General features: G+C 43.4%; 2 protein-coding genes across 8 annotated transcripts in view; one reads left to right on the top strand and one right to left on the bottom strand.

Annotated features, from left to right (window-relative positions):
* Nucleotides 1–1,655, bottom strand: part of PPP2R3C (protein phosphatase 2 regulatory subunit B''gamma) — a 35,351-nt gene extending 33,696 nt beyond the window's left edge. Inside the window, exon 1 of one of the 2 annotated variants that reach the window (XM_026455344.2) lies at nucleotides 1,011–1,655. In XM_026455344.2, the coding sequence (XP_026311129.1) occupies nucleotides 1,011–1,068 (58 nt within the window). In that variant the 5' untranslated portion in view covers nucleotides 1,069–1,655. The remainder of the gene's footprint in view (nucleotides 1–1,010) is intronic. The other variant, XM_026455345.2, reaches the window with a different exon arrangement.
* Nucleotides 1,430–13,861, top strand: part of PRORP (protein only RNase P catalytic subunit) — a 146,636-nt gene continuing 134,204 nt past the window's right edge. The window contains exons 1-4 of one of the 6 annotated variants that reach the window (XM_023189617.2): nucleotides 1,432–1,739; nucleotides 2,029–3,305; nucleotides 5,480–5,527; nucleotides 6,760–6,892. In XM_023189617.2, coding sequence (XP_023045385.1) covers nucleotides 2,326–3,305; nucleotides 5,480–5,527; nucleotides 6,760–6,892 — 1,161 coding nt within the window. In that variant the 5' untranslated portion in view covers nucleotides 1,432–1,739; nucleotides 2,029–2,325. Of the gene's footprint in view, nucleotides 1,988–2,028; nucleotides 3,306–5,479; nucleotides 5,528–6,759; nucleotides 6,893–13,861 lie in introns of all 6 variants that reach the window. The other 5 variants (XM_023189618.3, XM_023189620.3, XM_023189619.3 and 2 more) reach the window with 5 other exon arrangements.

The raw sequence follows: 13,861 nt of genomic DNA, 5'->3' as shown, positions 1-13,861 counted from the left end.
CACTCTAGCCTGCGCAACAGAGGGAGAGCCTGTGTAAAAAAACAACAACAACAAAAAAAAAAAAAAACAAAGTGTATCTAGGGAAACACAGATTGGCAGTTTGGGAGATGAAAATGGAATGTAGGAGAATAAACGTCCAGGAAAACACGGTAGACATGACCGAAACACCTACTTTAGATTAGTGGACAGGTACTAAAAGTGAGATAACTCGGCGGGGCGCGGCAGCTCACGACTGTAATTCCAGCACTTTGGGAGGCCGAGGTGGGTGGATCACGAGGTCAGGAGTTTGAAACCAGCCTGACCAATATGGTGAAACCCCGTCTCTACTAGAAATTAACCCGCCGTGGAGGCGCGCGCTTGTAGTTCCAGCTACTCCAGAGGCTGAGGAAGAAGAATCGCTTGAACCCGGGAAGCTGAGGCTGCAGTGAGCTGAGATGCTGCCACTGCATTCCAGCCAGCCTGGGCGACAGAGCAAGAGACTCCGTCGCAAAAAAAAAAAAAAAAAGACAACTCACCAAGGTTCTCTTTTTCTCCAGCCACTTTCAACAGCCCTTAGTGCGGGTGTGGAATAGGAAAGCTAGATTTAACGAGGTTAGTTAATAAGCAATGTGAAGGAGAAAAATAAAAGGAAAAATGGATTATGAAATATAAAATGGATTAGGAGGGAAGCAAAAAGCGTGACAGTAAAAAGGAGGTAGGACAATTACAGGTCCTGGTGGGGTTGAGGCGTTGTTGGATCCGGGGTTCTAAGTTATTCTTCACAAGTTTAGATTAAGACCATGGAAGTCAGTGACTAAGGCTAAGTTTTTCGTTACCCCAGACTCTGTCCCAGGAAAGTTTGGGTCAACCCGATCGGGATCCCTAAAGCACATTCCACTCCGCCTCCTTTGTCCGGAGGTTTCACAGAAGCGTGAAGTGCGGCTCCCCCTTGCTCCTCCTCCCCACCTCCCCACTACCTCTAGGAGTTTAGGGCCGGGCCATCCCAACGGGCGGCCGCTCCCAAAACTCACTGTTTGGACGGGTGTTAGGCGTCGCTAAGCGCCGACGAAGAACTTCTTTCCAGTCCATGGCCGACTCTCGCGCAGCAGCTTCTGCATTTGCTGTTTCCTACCTGCTCCACCCCTAGCAACTCAGGCGTCAGCACCGCCAGGCCCCGTAAAGGTTAGGAAGGCCGCTCAACCACCATCTTGAACAAGGGCGGAAGTCTAGGCTAAAAAGGCAGAAACAATTACTGTCACTGCCGCGGAGAATACCGCTACCAGGCTGACTAGGGGAAAGGCTATGAAAGAGATGGAAAATGGTTCTCCTTCAGGAGGCGTCCCAGGTTCAACAAGCCAGATTTTAAAGGCCAGGATAAGCCCGCGTTTTCCTTTATGGAGCGCCTTTGGCGCGTACGCACCACGTGACCCAGGAGTTAATTAGTTCCGGCTTGAGGGAAGCGCTTTCACAATTTCTTTTCATTGTTCATTGCGGATATCTGTAAGCCCTCCAGGTCCCCTGAATGTAGGAGACGCTTCAGCAGCCGTCTCTTACCCCTTTTGCCACTAAATGCTTCCAAATTGCCTTTTTTCTTCGCCGCCAGGCCAGGCGGAACGCCTAACTCCGGATCAGTCTTGTCAGTCGGCGGAGGTGGCGCGGTGCATAGTGGGCACTGTAGTTTCCGCCGCGTTTATGGCTGCGTTAAGCTTGAGTGCCGCGTTGAGTTGTTGAATGAAGTGAACTTCGTTTGTCAGCGATAGGTACACAGTCTAGGCAGCGCCCTTCCTGGATCTCTCTTCCTTTCACCTCTTCACTCCGCATCCCTCCATCGGAGGAGCTTTGCGGTCTTTGGATAGTTATGCAGGGTGAGGGCCACTAGACTTTGACTTTTGCCGTTGTTGCTGGTGGGCTGGAGTTGGAGGCTCCTGGATACGGTTTTGGCTTTATACCGCCTTTCTAGCAAGCTTCCCGTGGGAATCTGTTCCTTTTCAGGACAACTGTGATCCACGTGAGTAAAACTGGGCGTTCCTTCTTGTGCTTTTTCCTCAGGTTCATGAACTGCAATGTAAGAGGCACCAGAGGATTCCTGCTCTGTCCCCTGGTTTGCGGCTTTCGACGTTGGACATCCCCGGATTGTTGTTTGATAGAGAAAAGTCACCTGCCTTCTTGCTATTAAGTAACCCCAAAAGCAGAACTTTGATTTGTCTGTAAGGAAGAAACACAAATCTTCTTTTAAAAAGCTGCACTTCGACTCTCCACCGCGACCCCCAATCCCTTTAATTTTGCTATAGAAAAGGGTTTTTTCCCAACATTTTTCTCACTATCTGGTGCTGATCTCACTGCATAATGACTTTCTATTTGTTTGGTATTCGAAGCTTTCCTAAGCTTTGGAAGAGCAACTCATACCTTGGGCTAGGCCCAGGGCACTCTTGTGTCTCTCTCTTTCTTTCAGACAGCTGTGGCATCAGGAACCAACAGAGGTTGTTTTCTCTTAAAACAATGTCTCCACAGAATACCAAAGCAACGAATCTGATTGCCAAGGCCAGATATCTCAGGAAAGAGGAGGGCAGTAATAAGCAAGTTTCTTCTGTTCCTCATTTTTTTTCAGCTGGAGCAGCTAAGAAGAGATCACAGATGAATCCTGAAAGTAAAGATCATGCCTTGCCACCTGTGAGGAACACTATTAAACTCCCAACACAACCTTTGAATTCAGAGGAGTGGGATAAACTTAAGGCAGATTTCAAAGGAAAGACCAGTTTTGAAAGATGGATCATTTCACAGATGGCTAACTGTCATAGCTCTGTAGATGTGGCTAAATCTCTGCTGGCATGGGTAGCAGCAAAAAATAATGGTATAGTAAGTTATGATTTACTGGTCAGATATTTGTATCTCTGTGTCTTTCATATGCAGACATCTGAAGTTATTGATGTCTTTGAAATTATGAAGACCAGATATAAGACTTTAGAACCTGGAGGTTACAGTCTTCTCATCCGGGGATTGATCCATTCAGACAGATGGAGAGAATCATTGTTGCTGTTAGAGGACATCAAAAAAGTTATGACTCCTTCTAAAAAGAACTATAATGACTGTATCCAGGGAGCTCTCCTTCATCAAGATGTAAACACAGCTTGGAATTTGTATCAGGAATTGCTAGGTCATGATATTGTTCCTATGTTGGAAACTTTAAAAGCTTTCTTTGATTTTGGAAAAGACATAAAGGATGATAATTATTCAAATAAACTACTAGATATTCTTTCATATCTAAGAAATAATCAGCTGTATCCAGGGGAATCATTTGCACACAGTATAAAAACATGGTTTGAGAGGTAATTTTGATTTTTTTATATGTATGTTTTTATTCTTTAATTTTTTTTTTTTGAGACAGGGTCTTGCTCTGTTGCCCAGACTGGAGTGCAGTGGTGTGTTCATAGCTCCCTGTAATCTCAAACTCCTGGCCTCAAGTGATCCTCTCGCTTCAGTCTCCTGAGTAAAACTACAGGCATGTGCCACCATACCTGGCTAATTATTTTTAATTTAATAACTTTAAACCTCAAAGTAGCCACTCTTTTTTGTTGTTAGTTGCTGAGAATCATTCTATTCTGATTATACTTTTTTCCATCTCTTAGTAAGGTTTATTTTCTCTTTAGGACAAAATTTTCTCTCTTTAAAAAAAGTAGCAGCATACATAATTTGTGCTAATCTTTACCCATCACATAAAAGTGAAATTATATGGCACTTTTAATTTTTATATATTTTTTTTCCTTTTAGAAGGATCATTAATTTTGTTTTCTTAGGCATCTAGTATGATGTGAGTACTTAATACTACTTATGGCCAGTGTTCATAGCAAGAAAAGAATATAGCATTTGACTGGAACTGTCTCGGGCCATATTAGTGTTTTCAGAAGTTCCTCTAAAAATGTGATTATGTGCTTATATTTATTCTGTCTACTCACTGTCTTTTTTTTTTTTTTGAAGACGGAGTTTTGCTGTTGTTGCCAGGCTGGAGTGCAGTGGCGCGATCTCAGCTCACTGCAACCTCCGCCTCCCGGGTTCAGGCAATTCTGCCTCACACTCCCAGGTAGCTGGGATTACAGGCATGCGCCACCACGCCCAGCTAATTTTGTATTTTCTTTTTAGTAGAGACGGAGTTTCTCCATGTTGGTCAGGCTGGTCTCAACTACCTCAGGTGGTCCTCCCAAAGAGCTGGGATTACAGGCATAAGCCACTGCACCTAGCCTCAGCTTACATTTCAATGGTGAGATTATAGATGACAGATAATATAAATAAGCCATATCATCCGAGCTGATGAACTATAGCGAGTAGACAGAATAGGCCGGGCAGATCACCTGAGGTAGTTTTTCTTTTTTTTTTTTCTCTATATCATGTTTACAGAGCTTTGAAGTAGTAATTATGCTTAATTATCTTATTGAATATCAAGGGAGGAGCCCGGCTGTGAAAATTTTTGAATACCAAGGAGTTTGGATTTTATTCTCTGATCAAGAATGCTGAATTTGGCCAAGTACTGTGGCTCATGCCTGTAATCTGAGCACTTTTAGAGACTGAGGTGGGAGGATAGCTTGAGGCCAGGAGTTTGAGACCAGCCTGGGCAACATGGCGAAACCCTGTCTGTACAGATAATACAAAATTTACCCTGGCATGGTGGTGTGTGCCGGTAGTCCCAGCTACTTGGAGACTGAAGCAAGAGGATCACTTGAATCTAGGGAATCAAGGCTGCAGGGAGCTGTGATTGTGCCATGCACTCCAGCCTGGGTGACAGAGCAAGACCTTGTCTCAAAAGAAAAAAAAGTGCTGGAATGGAGTTTTACAAAGGCAATTGCCAAGTGAGAAGAGTAGATAGGAGAGGGATTAAGATTGAAAACAGGGAGATCTGCGTGAATACAATTTTAGGTTTAGGTGAGAGATGATGAGAATTAAGAACTGAGGAAGGAGAGAAGGCAGTAGAATCAGAAGAACTGATGGTAATATGTGGAAGAGGACGGAAGAGAGGATACATTGATTGAACAAATACATCAATACATAGCTTTTGAATGCTTCCAGGTAGGCTAGGCATTGCAAGTGTTTTATAAAATCTTTTATGACATTCTCAATTTAATTGGGAGTAAAATACCACACAGTGAAATAACAGTGGTGGGTAAGAGGTAAATTACTCTGAGCAGGAGCAATTTCTGGCAGCTTTATGGAGAAGGTAAGAGTTGAGTTTGGTATAGAGGTTATGCTACTAAGGTCAGCTGCTTTCTGTAGACTTGAAGATGAGAGTTAGTTGGTGGGAGGAGAACCATAGGGAAGAAGGAGATCCAGAGCAGGGTACCAGCAGCTTCTTAACCTCATCCAGGATATCTGCCACTTTTTAAATTATACCGTTCTACAGAAGTGTCTTGAACTTTTCGGAGTTCTTGCTTATAAGAGTTTCCAAATATCATGAATGTCTTTCATTTCAGTAGGAATCTAACCTCATGATTTGGTTTTGCAATCTTCATAGTGTTCCTGGAAAACAATGGAAAGGACAATTCACCACAGTCCAAAAAAGGTGAAGACCAATGTTTATTTTTAACTTGTTTGTTTTCAGTTTAGTAGGTTTTGTTGCTATTGATTGAAAAATATTTAATAACATCTTAAGGATAGGATAATTACAAGTTTGTAATTAGAGTATCTGAGGAAAAAAACATACTTTGCATACAGAGACGTAGCAGTACCCAAAATGTTTTTCCAGTGCGTATTGTGAGCCTATATGATGTCTTAGAGATGTTTTTCCCTAGAGCTTCCAGACCCAGTTGTGTTTTAGGATTTATTTATTTATTTATTTATTTATTTATTTATTTAACTCACCAATATGATATTCCACATAATAGGAATTACTTTAAAAATGTCATGCGAGCTGGGTGCTGTGGCTCATGCCTGTAATCCCAGCACTTTGGGAGGCCGAGGCAGGTGGATCATGAGGTCAGGAGATTTGAGACCATCCTGGCCAACATGTTGAAACCAAGTGTCTACTAAAAATACCAAAATTAGCTGGGTGTGGTGGTGTGCGCCTGTAGTCCCAGCTACTTGGGAGACTGAGGCAGGAGAATTGCTTGAACCCAGGAGACAGAGGTTGCAGTGAGCCAAGATTGTGCCACTGCACTCCATCCTGGTGATACAGCGAGACTCTGTCTCAAAAAAATAAAGAGTCACCTGAGTCAGGCATGGTGGCTCATGCCTGTACCTGTAATCCCAACACTTTGGGAGTCTGACTTGGCAGATTGCTCAAGCCCAGGAGTTCAAGACCATCTTGCGCAACGTTGAGAAACCCTAGAAAAATACAAAATTTGTATTACAAAATACAAAAAAAACTCTAGAAAAATACAAAAATTAGTCAGGTGCCGAAATACAAAAATTAGCTGGGTAGGGTGGCACGTACCTGTTGTCCTAGCTGCTTTGGTGGCTGAGGCGGGAGGATCCCTTGATCCTGGGAGCTTGAGGATGCAGTGAGCCATAATTGTGACACTGCACTCCAGCCTGGGCAACAGAGTGAGACCTTGTCTCAAAAAAAAAAAAAAAAAAAAGTCATTCAAATGGCCAGTCTACTTTTTTGGTTTTTCTGGCACACTAATTTGTGATATTATCAGGTTTACAAAAAATTAGATGTATGTGATTATTACAAAGGTTTTAATGTTCTTTATTATTACCTTTTAATTTCCTCATTGTTCATTTCACAAATTTTTTTCCCCAGAACATTATTTGACATATTTAAATATTATTATTTAACAATTATAATTACAGTGGCCAGTGTTTGGGCTGTGGAAAAACCATAGAGTCTATTCAGCTGAGTCCAGAAGAATATGAATTTCTTAAGGGAAGAATCATGAGGGATGTGATAGATGGAGGTGACCAGTACAAAAAGACAACGCCTCAGGTGAGTCTAACAGGTTTGATTCCTTCTTGGATTGCTTGTCTAGAGCAGGGGTCAGCAATTTCTGTAAGATGCCAGATAGTAAATATTTTAGGCTTTGTAGGCCATCGGTCCCTGTTGAAACTTTTCAACTCTCCTGTTGTAGTTAAAACAGCCATAGATAGTACATAAATGAATAGACATGGCTGTGTTCCAGTAAACTTTATTCATGAAAACAAGCAGTAGGCTGGATTTGGCCTGCTGGCTACAATTGCCAACCTTTTGGAGAGATTGCTTTAGAATTTCATAGAATAATTGGGTTAGACCATCATCTGTTGGAGTCAATCCTATTATATCGGGACATAATAAGTGCACTTAAACTAAAAAGATGCTTATTTTTTCTGTAAGTGCTTCTAGAAAACTGTGTTTAAGTAGACTGCCATGAAAACATTGTGGTTTCTCACAACTTTTCTAGTCAAGAGTTTATCACATTAACTAATTTGTGTATGTTGAACCATCCTTACGTCTCAGGGATAAATCCCACTTGTTGATGATGAATGATCTTTTTAATATATTTTGAATTTGGTGTGCTAGTATTTTGTTGAGGATTTTTGCATCAATATTGATCAGAGATATTGGCCTGTAGTTTTTTGTTTGTTTATTTATTTTGCTATGTCTTTGTCTGGTTTTGGTATCAGGGTAACACTGTCCTCATGGATTGAGTTTGGAAGTCTTCCCTCCTCTATTTTTTGGAATAGTTTGAATAGGATTGGTATTATTCTTTAAATGTTTGGTAGAATTGAGCAGTGAAGCCATCAGGTCCCGGGCTTTTCTTTGCTGGGACACTTTTTAATATGGCTTCCATCTCATTACTTGTTATTGCTCTCTTCAAGTTTTTTATTTCTTCATGGTTCAATCTTAAAAGATTGAATCTGTCTAGGAATTTGGCCATTTCCTCTAGGTTTTCCAATTGATTGGCATATGGTTGCTCGTAGTAGCCACTAACGATCCTTTGAATTTCTGCAGTATTTGTTGTAATGTCTTCTTTTTCATCTCTGATTTTATTTATTTGGGTCTTCTCTCCTTTTTTCGTAGTCTGGCTAAAGGTTTATCAATTTCATTTAACTTCAAAAAACCAACTTTTCGTTTCATGATCTTTTGTATGGTTTTCTTAATTTCAGTTTCATTTATTTCTGCTCTGATTTTATTATTTAGTCTCCCCATTTTGGGTTTGGTTTACTCTTGCTTTTCTAGTTCTTTAAGACACCTATTTGCCAGGCGCAGTGGCTCACGCCTATAATCCCAGCACTTTGGGAGACCGAGGCAGGTGGATCACCTGAGGTCAGGAGTTTGAGACCAGCCTGGCTAACATGGTGAAATCCCGTTTCTACTAAAAATACAAAAAAAAAAAAAATTAGCTGGGCGTGGTGGCGCATGCCTGTAATCCCAGCTACTTGGGAGATTGAGGCAGGAGAATCGCTTGAACCCAGAAGGCGGAGGTTGCAGTGAGCCGAGATCACGCCATTGCAGTCCAACTTGGGCAACAAGAGCGAAACTCCATCTCAAAAAAAAAAAAAGATGCATATTTAGGTTATTTGAAGTTTTTCTTCTGTTTTGATATAGGAACTTATAGCTGCTTTTGTTATATCCCACCATGCTTAGATACATTCAATGTTATTGATAAGTAAGGACTTAGTCCCTCCATTTTGTTTTCTGATTGTTTTGTGGTCTTCTTTTTTCCCTTTCTTTCTTCCCTTTAATGAAGATGATTTTCTCTGGTGATACAATTCAGTTTCTTGCTTTTTATTTTTTGTGTATCTGTTATATGCTGTTTTTTTTTTTTTTTTTGAGATGGAGTATTGCTCTGTCACCCAGGCTAGAGTGCAGTGGCGCAATCTCGGCTCACTGCATCCTCCACCTCCTGGGTTCAAGAGATTCTCCTGCCTCAGCCTCTTGAGAACTGGAATTACAGGTGCACACCACCACGCCCAGCAATTTTTTTTTCTTTTATTTTTAGCACAGACAGGGTTTCACCATGTTGGTCAGGCTGGCCTTGAACTCCTGACCTCATGATCTGCCCGCCTCGGCCTCCCAAAGTGCTGGGATTATAAGCATAAGCCACCACGCCCAGCCTTGTTGTATGTTTTTTGATTGGAGGTTACCATGAGGCTCACTAATACTTTTCTATACCCTATTATTTTAAGCTGATAATAATTTAACACTGTATAAACAAACAAGCAAAAAGAAAACTAATAAAAACTCTACACCTTTACTTTGTCTCCCTGCTTTTTAACTTTTTATTGTTTCTATTTATATCTTATTGTACTATTAGTGTCTTGAAAAGTTATAGCAGTTATTATTTTTGATTGGCTCATTGTTTAGTCTTTTTTTTTTTTTTTTTAATGAGAGTCTCGCTCTGTTGCCTAGGCTCGAGTACAGTGGTGCAATTTTGGCTCACTGCAACCTCTGCCTCCTGGGTTCAAGTGATTCTTCTGCCTCAGCCTCCCGAGTAGCTGGGACTACAGGTGCCCGCCACCACGCCTGGCTAATTTTTTTTTTATATTTTTTAGTTGAGATGAGGTTTCACTGTGTTAGCCAGGATGGTCTTGATCTCCTGACCTCGTAATCTGCCTGCCTTGGCCTTCCAAAGTGCTGGGATTACAGGCATGAGGCACTGCCTCACTAAACTCATTGTTTAGTCTTTCTAAAGATAAGAGTAGTTTACACACCATAGTTACAGTGTTATAATATACTGTGTCTTTTTGTGTACTTGCTATTAACAGTGAGTTATATACCCTCAGATGATTTCTTATTGCTCATTAATGTCTTTTTCTTTTTTTTTTTCATTGAAATGGAGTCATGCTGTGTTACCCAGGTTGGAATGGAGTGGCATGATCTCAGCTCACTGCAACCTCCACCCCCCGGGTTCAAGTGATTCTTGTGAGTCACCCTCCCAAGTAGCTGGGATTACAGGCACCCGCCACCAGACCTGGCTAATTTTTGTATTTTTAGTAGAGACAGGGTTTCACCACGTTGGCCAGGCTGGTTTCGAACTCCAGACCTCACGTTATCCACCTGCGTCGGCCTCCCAAAATGCTGGGATTACAGCTGTGAGCCACTGCACCCGGCCTACATCCTTTTCTTTCTGCCTTTTTTTTTTTTTTTTTAATGTAGAGGCAGGGTCTTACTATGCTGCCCAGGCTGGTCTCAAACTCTTGGGCACAAGTGATCTTCCCACCTCGGCCTCCCAAAGTGCTGGAATTATAGGTGTGAGTCACCAGAGCAACTGTCCTTTTCTTTAGGGCAGAGTAACTGCCCTAATCCTTTCTTTATTAATTGAAAGTTGAATTATTTGGCCGGGCGTGGTGGCTCACACCTGTAATCCCAGCACTTTGGGAGGCCAAGGTGGGTGGATCACCTGAGGTCAGGAGTTCGAGACCAGCCTGGCCAACATCGTGAAACCCCGTCTATACAAAATACATAAAAATTAGCCGGGCGTGGTGGCAGGCCTCTGTAATTCCAGTTACTTGGGAGGCTGAGGCAGGAGAATCATTTGAACCTGGGAGGCGGAGGTTGCAGTGAGCCAAGGCCAGACTATTGCACTCCAGCCTTGGCAACAAGAGCAAATCTCCATCTCAAAAAAATAAACAGAAAAAAAAGAAAGTTGGATTATTTGGCCAGGTGCGATGGCTCACACCTGTAATCCCAGCACTTTGGGAGGCTGAAGTGGGTGTGAATCACTTGAATTCAGGAGTTCAAGACCAGCCTGGCCAACATGGTGAAACCCTGTCTCTACTAAAAATAAAAAAAAATATTAGCCGGGCATGATGGTGCGTGCCTGTAATCTTAGCTAATTGGGAGGCTGAAGCTGGGGAATCATTTGAACCTGTGAGGTGGAGGTTGCAGTGAGCCAAGATTGCGCCACAATACTCCAGCGTGGGTGACAGAGTGAGACTCCATCTCAAAAAAAAAAAGAAAGAAAGAAAGAAAGTTGGATCATTCAATGCCTTGAGGGAGTCTTTTTTTTTTTTTTTGAGATGGAGTCTCGCTTTGTTGCCCAGGCTGGAGTGCGGTGGCATAATCTTGGCTCACTGCAACCTCTGCCTCCCAGGTTCAAGTGATTATCCTACCTCAGCCTCTTGAGTAGCTGGGATTACAGGCGCACGCCACCACGCCCTTCTAATTTTTGTATTTTTAGTAGAGATGGGGTTTCACCATGTTGGCCAGGCTGGTCTGGAACTCCTGACCTCATGATCCGCCCACTTGGCCTCCCAAAGTGATGGGATTACAGGCGTGAGCTACCATGCCCAGCCCTGACTGTGTATTTTCAAATAGCCTGTCTTCAATCTCACTAATCCTTCTGTTTGATCCCTTCTGCTGTTAAAGGACTCTCATGCATTCTTTAGCATGCCAGTTACATTTTTCAGCTTCAGAATTTCTGCTTGATTTTTAGAAATTTTTTTCAATCTCTTTGTTAAATTTATCTGGTAGAATTCTGAATTCCTTCTTGGTGTTATTTTGAATTTCTTTGAGTTTACTCAATAGACCTATCTTGAATTCTCTGTCTGAAAGGTCACACATCTGTTTCTCCAGTATTGTTCCTTGCTGCCTTATTTAGTTCATTTTGTGATGTCCTGTTTTCCTGGATGGTCTTGATACCATGTCTGGGCATTAAAGAGTTAGATATTTATTGTAGTCTTTGCAGTTTGGGCTTGTTTGTACCTTTCCTTCCTGAGAAGCCTCTCCAGATAATTTAAAAGGACTTGGGTGTTATGATCTAAGTTGTATCTGCTTTAGGGGGCACCCAAAGCCCAGTAATGCTGTGGTAAGAGGTACTGCCTTGATGGTCTTGAACAAGATCAGGGAGAATTCTCTGGGTTACTAGGCAGAAGCTCTTGTTCTCTTCCCTTACTTTCTGCTAAACAAAGAGAGTCTCTCCCTCTCATTCTGAGCCACCTGGAGCTGAGGATGTAGTCACACAAGTACCCTTGTGGCCACCACCACTAGGGCTGTGCTGGGTCAGACCTTAAGCCAGCACAGCGCTGGGTCTTGTCCAAGGCCTGCTTAACTACTCCCTGGCTACTGTCTGTGTTCACTCAAGGCCCTGGGGCACTACAATCAGCAGGTGGCAAAGCCAGCCAGGCCTGTGTTCTTCCCTGTGTTCTTCCCCCAGGCCTCAGCAGGTCCAGAAGTGCCATTTGGGAGCCAGGGAGTAGAGTCAAAAATCTTAGAAGTCTACCTGGTATTCTATTGTATTGTGGCTGAGGTGGCATTCAAACCATAAGACACAGTTCTTTCCTCCCCTTTCCAGAAGCAGAGGAGCCATACCCTGTGGCCACCGCCACCACCAGCCCACAGGGAGTTCTGCCAGGCTCCCACTGATGTTCTCCTAAGGCCCAAGGGCTCTTCAGTCAGCTTGTAGTGCATGCTGCCTGGCCTGGGACTCACCCTTGGTGCTCTACCCACCTCTGGCTGAGTTGGTATTTGAAGCCGGCAATATCAGAGTTTCACTCAAGGCCTATGATGTACTACCTGGATATTGCTGCTGCTTATTCAGGGCCCAAGGGCTCTTCAGTTAACAGGTGATGAATCCTTCCATGACTGGGTCCTTCCCTTCAAGGCAGTGTGTTCCCTTCTGGCTCAGAGTGTGTCTAGAAATGTCTATGAGCTAGGGCCTGGAAAAGGGGGTGTCTCATGACTCTGACCGGTACCCCATCCTGCTGTAGCTGAGCTGGTGTCCAAGATGACAAAGTCCTCCCCACTCTTCCATCTCCTCTCCTCAGGTAGAAGGAGCGGGTCTGTTTAGGAGACTGTGAGGTGTGGGGCCTGGGCTTAGGGGAGGTATGGCACCAGTACTCCCCTAGCTATCCTAGCTGGTGTCTCAGTAGGCCACATGCCCCACCAGTCCGCTGGCTCTGAGTCCGGTTCACCAGTAGGACTCACCTAGGAGTTACAGTCCTTGTGGCCTAGACTGCCTTTCAAATTTATTTACGGGCCCGGAGCACTTTGGCCCATGGTGGTGAGGCTTGTGGGAACTCCAGTCTCAACCACTAAGACGGGCAGTTTCCCTCTGGCTAGAGCTAGTTTAAATGCCCCCTTTGTGGGTGGGCATCAGCTGAGTTTGTTCTGTTTTTGCTTTCTGCTATAATGGGGCAGCACTGAGTTCAATGCAGTGTCTCATAATTGCTGCACTCTCCCTCTCCCAAACATTCAGATTCTTTCTCTGCACCACATTGCTGCTGCAGGGGGATGGGAGAGGAGTGGCAGTGGTGATTCAAGACTGTTTTTTGTATCTCTTCAGTGCCTCTTTCAGTGATACAAAGTTAAAACCAGGTACTGTGAGTGCTCACCTGAGTTTTGGTTCTTTGAAGGTGCTTTTTTTATATGTGTAGATAGTTGTTAAATTGGTGTCCTTGCAAGGGGATGATCAGTGGAGCCTTTTATTCTGCCTTCTTGCTCCACCCCTTCTCCTCTGTCTATGGTACTTTTGTCCTGCAGAGTTGAGTAGATATAAAGGAGAACATGTGACCTACAGAGCCTAAAATATTTACCATTTGACCCTTAACAGAAAAAAATTGCTGATCCCTGGTATCATTGAATATCATAAACCTCAGTTGAGGTCAGGAGTGGAGAAGTAATGAGTGTGAAGGAGCAGTGGCATCTAGGAGAGGGCCTCTCCTTTCTCACTGGTTGGTCCTATAGCATACTATAGGATAATGAGCAGCTATTATTAAGAAACATTGTCATAGGTTCTGGGGAGCCATTAAAATGTTTTAAGCAGGCCGGGCATGGTAGCTCATGCCTGTAATCCCAGCACTTTGGGAGGCCAAGGCGGGCAGATCATGAGGTCAGGAGTTTGAGACCAGCCTGGGCAATATGGGGAAACCCCATCTCCACTAAAAATACAAAAATTAGTCAGGCATGGTGGCACACGCCTGTAGTCCCAGCTACTAAGGAGGCTGAGGCAGAAGAATTGCTGGAACCTGGGAGGCG

This window comes from Piliocolobus tephrosceles, chromosome 6 (genome assembly GCF_002776525.5).
Source record: "Piliocolobus tephrosceles isolate RC106 chromosome 6, ASM277652v3, whole genome shotgun sequence".
Taxonomy (NCBI): Eukaryota; Metazoa; Chordata; class Mammalia; order Primates; family Cercopithecidae; genus Piliocolobus; species Piliocolobus tephrosceles.
The sequence above is the reverse complement of the archived record's forward strand: the minus strand, read 5'-3'. Positions and strand labels throughout refer to the sequence as shown.